Here is a 14,136-nt window from a genome sequence, read left to right as displayed (position 1 = left end):
TAGTTCTTAGATAGCACTATATATTTTTTAAATCCTTGTGATCAGACAAAATGTTGGCGTATCAGTCGACAAGATTGGAGCATTTCCACATTTTTACCCCTGTGTGCCCTTTCGTGACCTCTAGAGGTCACTAGAGGTCAAACCTGAAATGCCTCTACATCAACTTTGGCACATGTTCTTCATGTGTGGACACTCTCATGCTTTTAACACAAAGTGCGCAATTAGCTTAGCAGCTGTACTACGTAGGTCACACGGGAAGAAATACCATGACCAGACACTCACCCGATGAGCTGAGCGCATTCAGTCCACCTTTTTACTGCTTTTTTTACAAATTGATTTTGCTTTTATTGCTTTTATTCCTGGATTAACTCTGCCGCCATGTCCGTCGTCGTAATAGATACACCATTACCCTCATTTACTGCCGACGATTCCGACCGTATGGGCTGCATTTCTATTTGGCGGAACCGTGTCACATTCGCCTTACGACATGGCCGACACGTGATCAAGTCAATAAAACGCTTGTTTCTCACGAAAACATACTGCAAAATAAATTGATATGTTATTATCATTAACATTATTTAAAAAAGTAATGTATAATGGTAGAATTTAAAAAAAAGTAAGTTCTATTGCATTTTATAAGGGCTTTTTGAGGGTCATAAATATATCCAATGATATTGTTTTTTTTCTTTAACCATGATAATTCCAACACGTGTGTTACTGACAAAAATCTAGGGTTTTAAATTTGTCTCTTCTTGCATGGTTGCTTTTAGTTTTTTTATGCTAACAGGGATAGGCAGATTTTCCTGGTCAATCAATTTTATACGTAATCAATAAAACTAAAACTATAGGTTTCATGAACTAGGAATCCAAAGTCGTATTAACGATATCGATTTCCCACCTGTAAAGTCGTATACAGACTCCGAGTATTAGACGTACAATATTGTATGTACAATATGTACGTTATTTAATCTATTGCCATTCTATTTCCAGTAATGTTTAAGTTCTAACGAATGTTTGATGACGAAAAATCGATAATATGTCACATACAATATCTAACAGAAATATATTATCGATTTTACGTCATCAAACATTCGTTAGAACTTAAACATTACTGGAAATAGAATGGCAATAGATTAAATAACGTACATATTGTACATACAATATTGTACGTACAATAAAAAGTCTGTATACTGCTTAATACTCAATAATACAATAGTGATTGTCTCGGTCCCAGCCGGTTTGTGTTCCTTAGTGACGAAGGAGCACAAATCGGATGGGACCGAGACTATAATAGTGATTGTAACATGATTCGAACCTTCCATATTCTGCATCTAATTGGTGATATGAAGTGTACTATGAAATAAAAAAAAATACAGGTGTCGGTTTCCTGATAACCTACATTAGCGTTTAGTCTTCACTTCAAAATGGCTGCTAATCCAACCCACAAGAACCCTATATTATTTCTCTAAAACATTCAATTAAATGCCATGAAAGATTTAGTAGCATAGTCTACACTTTGCTCACCATAAAAAGGGTATATTGTATAGTAAGATGGGTAAGTATACATACCTCGATTAGCAACGCTAAGGCAGTGTTGAGTAGAACTAATCCAAATAAGACGAATTTAAAACGATTATCTGGCAGGAAAATCATCTGGTAAGGAAACAAACATACATTAATGCTGTACTTTGTAGTATTGCACCAGATGTGATATTGAATAATAAATGGTTTCACGAGTTGTTCGAGACATTTTAATAGACTTTGTACTTCCAGAAGCAGAAGTTGGTTTGTGGGTTTCTGAATACTACGTTGCACCCCAGTGTTCATTAACATTATCACTTTAGTCCCGTTTCGCTTCAGTTTTATTGTTACTGGCGTATAGTACGAACACATTACAATTGCTCATATTATTTAAAATTGAATATACTGTATTCAATGTACAATGGTTTGTTTTCCATTTCATCGTCTATTCATCTTAAAACGTGTGATTTTTTAGTTTAAACGAAGCAAAATGGATCATTTCTAAATCAATAAAATGCAAAATGTATTCTCACTATCTTTGAAAAATATGACATATGCTACAGGCTAATTAAAAATGTAATAATTATGTTACTAATGTTTTAGCTGAAAAAGAGGGTAACTCATTCAATAATACTATGGCAGAATTGCTTCAAATATGATACCTGCTACCAACTGTCGACATTTGGAAGAAAATTCATCAGGCGAACATAATATCTGGAAACCTGGACTGTGCAAGATCCTCTAATGACAGCAACGGATTCCAGAATTAGGTCATATGCATGTATATAATGGGATCTCCTACTTGAAATCCATAAAAAACATGACCTTAATCTGCCACATATGGGTGTATACACCAGGCACAAAAAGAAACTCGTCAGTTATATTCATCCTTGCTGTTCAATAACTTGATAATTTTGGATTATTCTGAAATATACATTTTGTTAATTGGACTTTTCTTTCTCATTTGACACCCTGTTCGTGAACATTGAGCAAGAATTGATCAAGATATGCGCCTCCAAACTTTCAAACCCCACAATGAAAAGTTGCAATTTTAACGATTCAATTGTGCCTGTTACACTGTGTGCTTTATTGATTGGCCCGTGGTGCTTGTGTGCAATACAACGATGCGTTCCCATTGAAAATTGTTGAAAATGCAACTTGTGATTTTGGGGTTTGAGGCTTTGGAGGCGCATATCTTGGTCAATTCTTGTTCGTTTTTCACGAACCGGGTGTCAAATGAGAAAGCAAAGTCCAATTAATAAAATGTATATTTCAGAATAATCCAAAATTATCAAGTTATTGAACAGCAAGGATGAATATAACTGACGAGTTTCTTGTTGTGACTGGTGTAGATATTTACAATTCACACTCCATGCATGGATTTCAACTGAAATAGAATTTTGAAATTAAATCTGTAAAAAAAGAAGTCCTTAAAATTATAGCGACCTGTATGTAGTGTAATAGTGCCGAGTGCAGTTACTTACGTCCATTGGCCCGAGCAGCTGGTCAGGAATGAAGAACAACATAAATAGTGTGTAGATTGTGATTATCAGCATAGCAACTACATAAAGAACTGTAAAGATATAAAGAAATATAGACAATGTTCATAAGTGCTAATGAAACAGCTGAAGGCGTGCAAAGAAGCTCTATATTAAGGAGAGATATACAACACACGGATAATGGTAACGTGTAAGTTGTGTCAACGGTAATTATACATTGGTCTTTGTTTATTCAAATCCCTGCCTCTTCAAATTTGACACTTCTTGAAAATGAACAGCATTAAATAGTGTTATGACATTTTACAATATTAATCTACAAATTCACCTGATATAATGTTGTAGTTTCATGAGGCAGTCTTATTTTAATCAATGCAAACCTATTAAATTTTTTTATTTTTTTAAGAGTTTTATTAGCCGCACACGGTGCTGAAGTAGAATGACAAAATCCACTCTTGTATTTATAGATTGTGTTTGCATCTGTTACGGATATACAGTGCGGAATCGTCTTCAATCATGCTTAACTCGTGCTTAGGCAGGTATTTAACGACAGGTGGAAATATTGCGATTGTAAAAGGTATTCAAGGTCATCGACAAATTTACTTTAAACGGTTCGATTGGGCGACTGCACATTTCGATTATGCAAACTTCACAGAAATAGAAAACGCATTATACAGTAATGGAAATATATCACAAAGCTTGCCGTCTTTAGCCAAGCAAACCATTCTTACAATGTTGATTTTCCAGGTATTCAACTACTGTTTTGTTGTCCATTGAAGTCTCATTAGGTATAATACAGTCTACTGAACATCGTAAATAACTAACCCCATCTTAATTGATTGCCCTTTTTATTTCCTCTTTTGATACCTACTATTTGTGTAAATAGGTTTCCGATACGGAGGCCCTGGTGTGTAGATAAGGGCAACAATAATGTACTGAAACGTAGAAAGTAGAAACACTGAGGTGGACTCATACAAAACCAGATTCTTTTCATCTGGATCTTCAACTGGATTAGGATCATACCTGCAAATTGAATGGAAGAAATACAGGGTGTATCAAAATAAAGTATACAGTTTGAAAAATGCGACTAGAATAAAACGTTTGAGATATTTTGTCAAAATGCTTTAGTTGATATAGCTGAATCAACACCTTGTCCTCCCAAAACTGTAAAACCACTGGCACGTGACCATTAATAAGGACTCCGTGGCTATTTTTGAAAGAAAGAACATGAAAATCACATTTTAGCCACTTTCTTTACAGTAATTGACAGTCTTAATCTTCCATATGACCCTCAGGACATGGTCATCATTCCTCTGTATGCAGATATCGGCTCTCTTCAACTTGGCATTCACATCACGTCTTATGAGAGATCCGTCCTGCCTGGGTATATCAACTTGCAGTTCATCCAGGTCTACAGGATGAGTTGTGAAAACCTCTGTTTACAGAATGATAGCCCCACAAGAAGAAATCCAGAGGTATATGATCAGGAAATCTTAGGGGCTATTCCACTTGGTGCTTCAAATTAATCACACGATTGCCAAACTAATTTGCAAGGCGTTCTGTCAATTACCGTAATGAAAGTGGTGAAACTGTGATTTTCGTGTTATTTAAATGGACCTTGCACAGCTATATTTTTAAACGGCTCTCAAATATAGCCACTGAGTATTATTTTGTCACACGCCAGTGATTTTACAGTTGTTCGAGGACAAGAGGTTGATTCAGCACTCAAATAAAGCGTTTTGACCAAAACCTACCTTTTTAATCTATAGTGACATTTTTCAAAATGTCTACTTTATTTTGAGTCACCATGTATTATTAACAATGGCCATTTCTTCAAGCAGGGCAAGATATCCCTGTAGCCACTTTTATGTCAAATGACTTCTTCTGGTTCAGGCTAGTTGTTTCATATTTTTCTGGAGCCAAATGGCTCCTGGCTTCTGCTTATTTTGATCATTGGTTTACATCTACTTAGGAACTTCCACCCTGTTCTTTGAAATGGCCATCATAGCAGTATCGTACGGACAATTTGCATGATCAAAAGAGAGTTACACTCTGCCTAAAAGTAGTAGTACCGGTTACAATAATATTACATCCCATAACCTTTACAAAGACATCACATAGTCAGTACAAAGTTTATTAAAAGATATTGCCGCCTTTATGATGTTGCTCGTCAAGTTAAACGTGTCATAAATGTCATGGAAACAGTCACACGAATGGGCCGTACTAATCGCCTGAGACACCATGTGTTTACATATAACTTTATACATTTAGATCATTTTGGAGCAACTGGGTCAATGTCGACCTGGATTGCAAACATTGTGGCCACATGAGACACGCTACATAATATGCAACACGTTTACCGAAGAAGAGTAATATATCACCTATCTATCTAGTTGTCCCAAAAGGGGCTGACATAATATTGACTTAACTAATGAAATATCGCAGGCTACCTAGACCAGAGGTATATTATTGGGCCATGTCTGTGACCTGTTCCAACAAAAGAGTGACAACTAAGCTTTACTAGTCCTGACTGAATGTGTGTTTTATAATGTTGCCATTTTGTGTTTTATAATGTTGCCATTTCTGCACACTGGCGAATAACAGATTAATATAAATCGTCCCTATATAGATAGTAGCGCACCACGCAATTCGTCCAGCGCGAGAAGTGTCACTGTCGAGGATAAATATTCTGTTCGCGGTGGAGGTGGATGCATAACATGTTAGAATTAACAGGACCAAAAATTATATTTTCAGGTGTTAACTGGTCTTAAATTGTTCTCCTCTATGCGCACAGATAACTTAACCTCGATAGTATAATACAGAGGGGTGAGTATGTGGATATCTGTTATCCGTCACTCTGCAGTTATCAATGGGTTATTGTGTAGGTTAATCAACGTAATAGTGTAAAGTAATTCTTGCGAAAAAAAAAACTACAACAACAAATTTATCTAATTACCCAACCCAGCATACGGATTATATTATTAGAAGTAAGTTGGGGTATTTGATAATTAGTTTGTGTATTTTAATTTTAAAATACCAAACCAACAGCCAAATCAGCATTACCGCTACGTACAGTATATATTATAGTGGTCTTATTCAACGCCGTTATTTAAAGCCTTTTTTAGTGTTTATGGGACTTGGACACGTTCTTCCCACATTAGATACCGTGCTAAAATATAATAGCAAAAGAAAGATCTCTTAGACGTCCAAGAAATCAAATGCCTCAATTTACCAGCTTGACCAGTATTAGAACTAATCTGTGCGTTGTTACACGTAGGTTGTTTTATCGTTACAATTCATACATACCAGGACTGTTGTTTCACAGCCAAGAAAGCACCCAATTGAAAAAGCGTTTGTAGACTGACTTGTGCCAGAATGGAAAATATAACAGTTGGATTCATTAACTTCTTGTCTGGTTTGTTTGGCGATATCTGATCGTAGGCTTCAGTACGCCCCACTGTAGGATGAAACAAATGGTATAATATTAAATGAGCTGTGCCTGTACATAACACAATGCACGCGAGTGATCAAGCGGTTACGCAGTAGCTTGGATTTTAGTGTGAGGGACAAGGCCAAATTGTCGTCCTCATTTGTCAAAGTCCCTGAGTTACGGTTAAATGGTTTATAGAATGATGGGGCCGTAGTGGTCAGCGACAACCTGTAAAGTGTGCTGAGGCTTGTGGATCAACGTCTAGACGTTGTGTATGTGCGTAGTGCACTATAAATAATGACAGTGCTGCTTTTTTTCTTTGTTAGGACTAGGGTTAATGTGCTCTTTTGATTATTTTGCGTCTTTTTTGAACTACCGTAAAATTTCGTCTACAAGCATACATATGCCTCCAAACGAGGTTTTTTTGACACAAGAGACAAGAGGCAGACACTCTCAACAAAAACGTTATTTGGAGTTTGAACAACTATATTACTGATAAAGGCGGCTGTACAAACATGTATATTTGTAAGACCAATCTATTGCAATGTTTTGAGAAGGGTATTGGCCTTTCATATCTTTCGTTAAAAAAAACCCTCGTTTAGAGGCATATATGCTTCTAGACGGAATTCTACGGTATTTCAGAACATTTACCAAATTCAGATTAAGATTGCGACTGACAGAGACTTTTTAGGATATCAATCAAAATGGAAGATGATTTAACACCTATACTTACTCAAGAGTACAACAGTAGTACAAACAACAATATCAATATACAAAAACATCAGATCACTCAAATTGGACTGCACCTGTAAAACGCACAAATACATGCAACTATTTGAAGCAGGCAAACTTAATATACGGCTTGTAACAGGTTGAAAGAATGAGGTACACAGAGAAAGAGAAATCATACACAAAGACTTACACAGAGTACGTTCAATAGTGCAGTTTTTTCTGTCTTCGGGTCTGCAATTAGAATATGACCATTCACACCAGACTCAAAGACACATTAAACCACCCAATTTACTCATATTTTTAATCTAATAGTGTGACGGGGTGTAGGTTAGGGATGGCTTGTATGTAATGTGAATGTGTGAATGGCGCGTTGGGGTAATGATGGATGATTAGTAGGGTGTAGGGCGTTTGGGGAGTTTGATCTTTTTTTGCTTTTTATGCTTGTGTTAAAAGAAGAAAAAAACATTAACATTGTTGGGTTTTTTTTCTTGGCAACAAATGGAGCAAGAAAAACAAAATAAAATCAATCGATTTTTCTGTTTATCTCTGTGTTTGTTTTGTATGCCGTAGTATTAGAATGAAGAACTGATCATAGTATGTCTGTCATATACACAGACCATAGGGGTGGTAAAACGGTTTAGAAGTCCGTGTTTTGTTATACTTACAGAGTATAGAATCATTACACTGACGAATTGTATCATGCTGTAAAGAGCCATGAATTTAAACATTCCAAACGATGTAGTCAACGCTGCTCGTCCTTCCCTTTTTGAGGGGGTGGTAAAAATATAAAACAAAAAATATTATTACTGCTTTATGGAATAACATCACCATTAGCACTTTGTAAGTGTAATTATTGACGGTTTCATGAAGCATTTTTTTCCAAATAGAAGTACCGTCTTCTTTTGTTCTTATTACCAATACATCACGTGTTTGTTTGTTTCTGAGACATTGTAGGAAACAACGGAAATTAGCATCTTTCCTTAAGTAAAATAATGTACATTTAAACTTGCTGCAAGTGATTTGCCGTTTTAATGAGTTAATGTCTAATTTTCAACCATTAGAAGCACCTTCAAGATATCATGCCTGGTGGCGAATATCAACACTTTTTTATCACACTTTGTATACAGCTGTCAATGTCCATAAGCACCAGACGATGCGCCGTGGGGGACTTGTTGCTAAGTATTGTCTTCTGCATGCGTATACTAAGCATTTTAAAAATGGTGAGAATATAAATTATATCCCCCTCTAAGAGATAATTGAAACCGGAACTTTTTGACAGTATATCGAGGCAAGTATGTACTTGCACAAATGAACGGTTCTAATTCTGTTTCGTTTAACATGCTGTGACGAATTTGTACACGAGCTATAATATATATCACAATCCTTTTCATTTTCTTTCTTTTCTACGCTTTATCATTCTTCTACTTGCTCTCTTCTTCTTCTTCTTCTTCTTCTTCTTCTTCTTCTTCTTCTTCTTCTTCTTCTTCTTCTTCTTCTTCTTCTTCTTCTTCTTCTTCTTCTTCTTCTTCTTCTTCTTCTTCTTCTTCTTCTTCTTCTTCTTCTTCTTCTTCTTCTTCTTCTTCTTCTTCTTCTTCTTCTTCTTCTTCTTCTTCTTCTTCTTCTTCTTCTTCTTCTTCTTCTTCTTCTTCTTCTTCTTCTTCTTCTTCTTCTTCTTCTTCTTCTTCTTCTTCTTCTTCTTCTTCTTCTTTCCCTTCTTTGTCTGTCTTCTTCTTCTTTCCCTTCTCTATTTCTCCTATTCTGCCTCTTTTTAATGTTTCTCCTCTTTCGTTCCTCCTCTACCTCTTTCCAAATAGTAACGAACCTTATTGCAATTGGTACGCATGTAATATTAGGAGTTTTTGACGTAAATGGTGCAGCAACAGACGCTTCTGCTTCACACAATGCAATACCAGCATGTGCAGTTTTTAGAGCCCCACAATCATTCGCGCCATCTCCACACATGCCGACTGAGTAATCAAGGTGCTGAAGCACATCGACTAATTGGGTTTTCTGATCAGGTGACATGCGACCAAATACTGTGCCTTTTACTGCAATCTTAAATGGAACACAAGAAAAAGAGATTTAGTGAAATTATATCTATAAAAGAAAAAAAATAAAAGTCGGTTATGTGTAATATTATCAAGCGAGTTGTATGTTAAACTGAACAGTGTCACTTTGTATTTATACAGTGCGTATTAAATAAAGTAAATAGTTTGAAAAAATGCCGCTGAATTAAAAAGTATGAAATAATTAATCAAAATGCTTTAGTTGATAGGTGAATCAATATCTCGTCCTCCCCAAACTGTAAAATTATTGTGTGATCATTAATAAGGACTCAGAGACTATTTTTGTGAGCCGTGTAAAGTTGCGCAAATTCAATTAAAACAACATGAAAATCACATGTTTCACCACTTCCAGTAAATGACAGGACGCCTGGTAGAATTGTTTGGCAATCGTGTGATTGCATTGAAGCACCAAGGGGAATGACCCCTAAGATCTCCTGATCTTACACCTCTTGATTTCTTTTTGTGGGGCAATCTGAAACCAAAGGTTTTCACTAGTCCTACGGCAGACCTTGATGAACTCCAGAGACACAAGTTGACGTGCCCAGGCTAGACAGACCTCTCATAAGATGTGGTGTGAATGCCATGTTGAGGAGAGCTGAAATCTGCACACACAGAGGAATAGTAGCCATGCCCTGGTGGCCACGTGGAAGACTAAGGCTGTATATTACTGTAAAAAAGTGGTCAAGCATGTGATTTTCATGCTGCTTTGATTTTGATTGACTTTGTACAACTACATTTTTACCCGGCTCGTACAAATAGCCACTGCGTACTTACTAATAGTTACCTCGAGTGAATTGTCAGTTGTTGGAGGACAACTATTTCATTCTGACCAGATACCTCATACTTAATAATCTAATTGCATTTTATTGTTTCTCTCTTGAGTGATTAGGAATGGGCTTATTTTAAATGTTTGAATTGGGTTCAATTCGGTCTTTATTGGTTACTGCAATAGAAAGTGTTTGCAATAGGCTACTTTATCCTTGAAGAAACAACAACTACATGAGTAATATGTAGGCTTTTTCGACTGAATCATAATAAGTTGTAGTATTTTTAAATGTGAGTAAGCTGCCAGTTAACAGGATACTTGTGCAGTCGGTCCCTCTGTGAATGGCCGCGGTTTCGTCAGGCGTGTCTCTAATAGTTGTATTTCCCTTAAATGAGAGACACATAGTACAAGGCTGCACCAATGATAACCGACATCGTACCCGTAGAAACATTGTGACTACATGACTGATAGCCAAGTGACTTGTACGAATGGTAGTGTAAGAATTTAGGAAGAGTGTGGGTGTATATAAATCTGTTATAATGTTTTACAGGGTATGTGGGATGGTGGGTGAGCTGAGAGGGTTATGCTGTGTGCCTGTAGTTAGACATGAGAATGTGGTTGATTTTAGTATTATTAAAAAGTCACCTTTTCTAGTTGTTCAGGAAATTCAGCTCGAATTTGTTCGAAGGTTTTGCCATCGATAGCCAGGTGATGTCGTTTAGTCATCGATACAGAGACATTATCCTGGGAAGGAAATAGGAAACCACCATTATTGAACTCAGTGCAGCGTTCAGTGTTAAAGGTACAAGAAACCCCGGTCCAATAGCCGGTGGATGCAAATGTTAAAAAATGTATTTTCTGCTCTCTTCAGTCTTCATTCCTGCATTTGAATTAGAGAATAAACGATAGGAATTTTTATTTTGCCTATCCTCTACCGTGTGATAGACGACAGGCAGGTCCAATATTTTGAGTAGTGGATGCCGGCGCAGCCGGTATCCACTACGTTTATTCGTCTATCATAGGTAGAGGATAGGCAAAATAAAAATTCCTATCGTTTATTCTCATTCTTAGTCAGTTAAATATTATTTTAATAGCTGTAAACAATTTTTTAAAGCAAAAACTAAGTTACCGTCATAAAAACTCCCCTCATTATAAAATGAACGAAACTTGTTTACAACTTCACGTATTCTGTTGCGCGTTCGCGTATTCCGCACTAGTCTAAACATCCAGCGCGATACATACGCGCACCTCTACACGCGTGTTACGCATTATCATTACGCATGATGACGTGGGGTCATCTACGGCCTGATAGACGGCACCCGAAATCATGCGATTGTCCAATCAGAAATGTGTCTACGAACTAGACCACTCCCACTGACTAAGAATTGTAGGGTAAATGCTGTAAATGACAAAGACCACAAAGTCCTGTCTAACATTGAATATTCACTCAGTGTAAATAATACATCAAAATACAAAACTCAAAACATGGAAAGACAATATTTTTATTCGTAAACCATACTCTAAACAATGTCTTACATTGAATGTTTCACTCAGCGCAAATAATACATTAAAACAAACCTCAAAGAGTATGTTTAGGTCATGGGCCTCAAGGTAAAAAAACACCATCAATAGAACCACCCACCTTTATAGAATGGTATTGACTCTTAGAATTTTTTTTCTTTGTTTGATGTGATGTTGCTTTATTTATTATATTGTCATTATCTTGGATACCTCTCATGCAGAAAAACGCAGCTGTGACATTTCAGAAAGACAATATTGTTCACAAAAGAGTTGTTATATGTTTGGATAGAAACAGACAATTAAAATGGAATAATACTGATATAATACACATTTGCTTACATGTTTCTTTCCATTCTGTATTTTTTCTTCGTTAACATCTTCATGTATAGGCGGTAGCAGTGTATATAGCACATTACCCGCATTGTAAGTAACTCGATACACATCATCTATAGGCGAAATCATCTCACACTTATGTGCTACGTTGATGGCAGTCAATATATTATCACCTGTGCATAAGGAAACAAAACCAATCATGAAGTCGCTAAAAAAGCGCTGTGATTTATAATGCGCTACGCACAGGCACAACGCCTAGATGTTGATCAACAAGCCTCAGCACACTTTACAGGTTGTCGCTGACCACTACGGCCCCACATCATTTTCAGGGACTTTGCTGCTTCAAGAGCGCACACCCTAGACATTCCACAAATAACCTTCGCAACCAGGATCAGCTCCTCGAGTTTCGTACGGGTTACAATGAGACAAATTTGCAGTAAGTTCCTTGTCCAGGGGAATTTCAAGCTAACTCAATTTTTACCACGAGTGCGTACTAGGCACCGCCAGGGTTCGAACCCGCAACCTCTCGCACCATAGTCGAACGCCTTATAAATTGAGCTAACTTGACTGCTAAATAGTGATTATCTGCATAAAATCAAATACCCTGCTCCAAAAATTCATCAATTGGCCTAAATATTAAAATCGTTTTAGGTTGAATACCTAGAGCTAGACAGTGCTTGCAAAATGAATATTTTCTTGCATGGCATCTGAAAAAGGTGCTTAAAATCATTGAAAAATACCAAGCTGTATAACCAAAATGTGTATATTTCAGAGTAAGATGCAGACATATTTTCTACCATTACTTTACAATTTTGATGAAAAAACCCTAGATTCACGTTGCGCATTTTTTTAATGTTATGAAAACGTTTTATATACCCATTATACCCTTTATATAACCCGACATTGAACGTTTTCTGACAACCTTTTTATAACCTTTTGTGAATGATATTGAAAACGTTTTGTGTTTGCTGGGACTGTTCCAGCTGGATTGTGCTCCTTATCACAAAGGAGCACAAGCCCACTGAATGTAAGCATCATTAATGTATTACTGACAATAAATTTCCCCCTAAAAACACTGAAATTACATCGTCAAATTTGAAGGCTTAGAGCCAGCAGCGGCTTTCATCACTTAAACGGTTTTGGTCCTCCATTTTAAAGCCATATTATAACATTTCTTTTAAAATAGATTAGTATTTATTTTCCCTAAAATGTTAACTTTTACTGTCAGATATTTCCCCTTTTAATTTTGAGCCGAACAAGTGAGGTAAAGCAAAGAAAATTGGAATTTACTACTAGCGCCAATGCATGTTACTCCGGCGGATGTAATACAGTACGATCCTCTGGCGTGTGTGTGTGTGTCCCGCACGCCGTGTACGTAGGGGTGTGCCTATGAACAACAAATACGTGTTCGACTAATATTTCTATCGTAATAATAAAACGACGGTTTCGGCGGTTTATTCATTTATGACAAAACTACAGCACCTAAAGTCTTGATTTTTGCAGAGAATCTTACATTACATTTGTTTGAGGGCGTTCTTCTCAGCAAATGTTATAATATGGCTTTAACATGAACTTGTAATTACACGCTGTTGATGTTCCAGAGTTATCTATGTGCTATTATATCAAAGAGAATTAGAGATTCATTGCTTTTTATAGGGATATAATTCTTGCAGATAAAGTCAAGACTTTAAGACTCAAAACATCGATTTTGAACATAGCCGTAGTCGATTTACGCCCTCGCAATGAACTAAATTTTGCTCTGTGTTATTTCGACTTGATACCTCTCTTTAAACCTTTTTCACCTTCCTTATGTTTAATCAACAAATTACAATACTTCATCTGACCCGCAGCTTAAAATAGCCTAATAGGTAGCATAAAGCTACTTGAATGTAATTTGAAGAGATAGCACTTATGGGGTTTTGAGGTGGCCTAAAGGTGCAGTTAAGTTAAATAGTTTCTCAGAAATCAGACAAGTCGAAGAGTCAGCTTAAATCAATCCCTACTACAGGGACCTTCACATTGTATTATTGTATTTGCCATGAGAATATCGGGTTGTTACGGGTCAATGGCCTTAAAATCGTTGGTTTGTAGGAGTATTACAATGATCATGGGTGACTCGGCCCTGATGTGGTAAAATCTTGAAAATGGGTGTTTCGAGAAAACGAGCTTTAAAGTTTGAACTCTTGACGTTTTTCTTTCGTCATAAAATAAATTAATGCACACATTTAATATCTTACCAAATATTTAAAAAAATACTACATGTATTAGCAA

General features: G+C 36.5%; 1 protein-coding gene across 1 annotated transcript in view; it reads right to left on the bottom strand.

Moving 5' to 3' along the window:
* Positions 1–353: 353 nt before the first annotated feature.
* The window catches only part of LOC140143535 (polyamine-transporting ATPase 13A3-like), a 35,741-nt gene continuing 21,958 nt past the window's right edge, over positions 354–14,136 (bottom strand). Inside the window, exons 20-29 of the mRNA XM_072165366.1 lie at positions 11,872–12,038; positions 10,657–10,755; positions 9,002–9,234; positions 7,845–7,941; positions 7,181–7,253; positions 6,324–6,474; positions 3,889–4,040; positions 3,006–3,094; positions 1,570–1,653; positions 354–539 (exon numbers count right to left, since the gene is read on the bottom strand). Coding sequence (XP_072021467.1) covers positions 354–539; positions 1,570–1,653; positions 3,006–3,094; positions 3,889–4,040; positions 6,324–6,474; positions 7,181–7,253; positions 7,845–7,941; positions 9,002–9,234; positions 10,657–10,755; positions 11,872–12,038 — 1,331 coding nt within the window. The remainder of the gene's footprint in view (positions 540–1,569; positions 1,654–3,005; positions 3,095–3,888; positions 4,041–6,323; positions 6,475–7,180; positions 7,254–7,844; positions 7,942–9,001; positions 9,235–10,656; positions 10,756–11,871; positions 12,039–14,136) is intronic.

The sequence above is a fragment of the Amphiura filiformis genome, unplaced genomic scaffold (assembly GCF_039555335.1).
Source record: "Amphiura filiformis unplaced genomic scaffold, Afil_fr2py scaffold_22, whole genome shotgun sequence".
NCBI lineage: Eukaryota > Metazoa > Echinodermata > Ophiuroidea > Amphilepidida > Amphiuridae > Amphiura > Amphiura filiformis.
The sequence above is the reverse complement of the archived record's forward strand: the minus strand, read 5'-3'. Positions and strand labels throughout refer to the sequence as shown.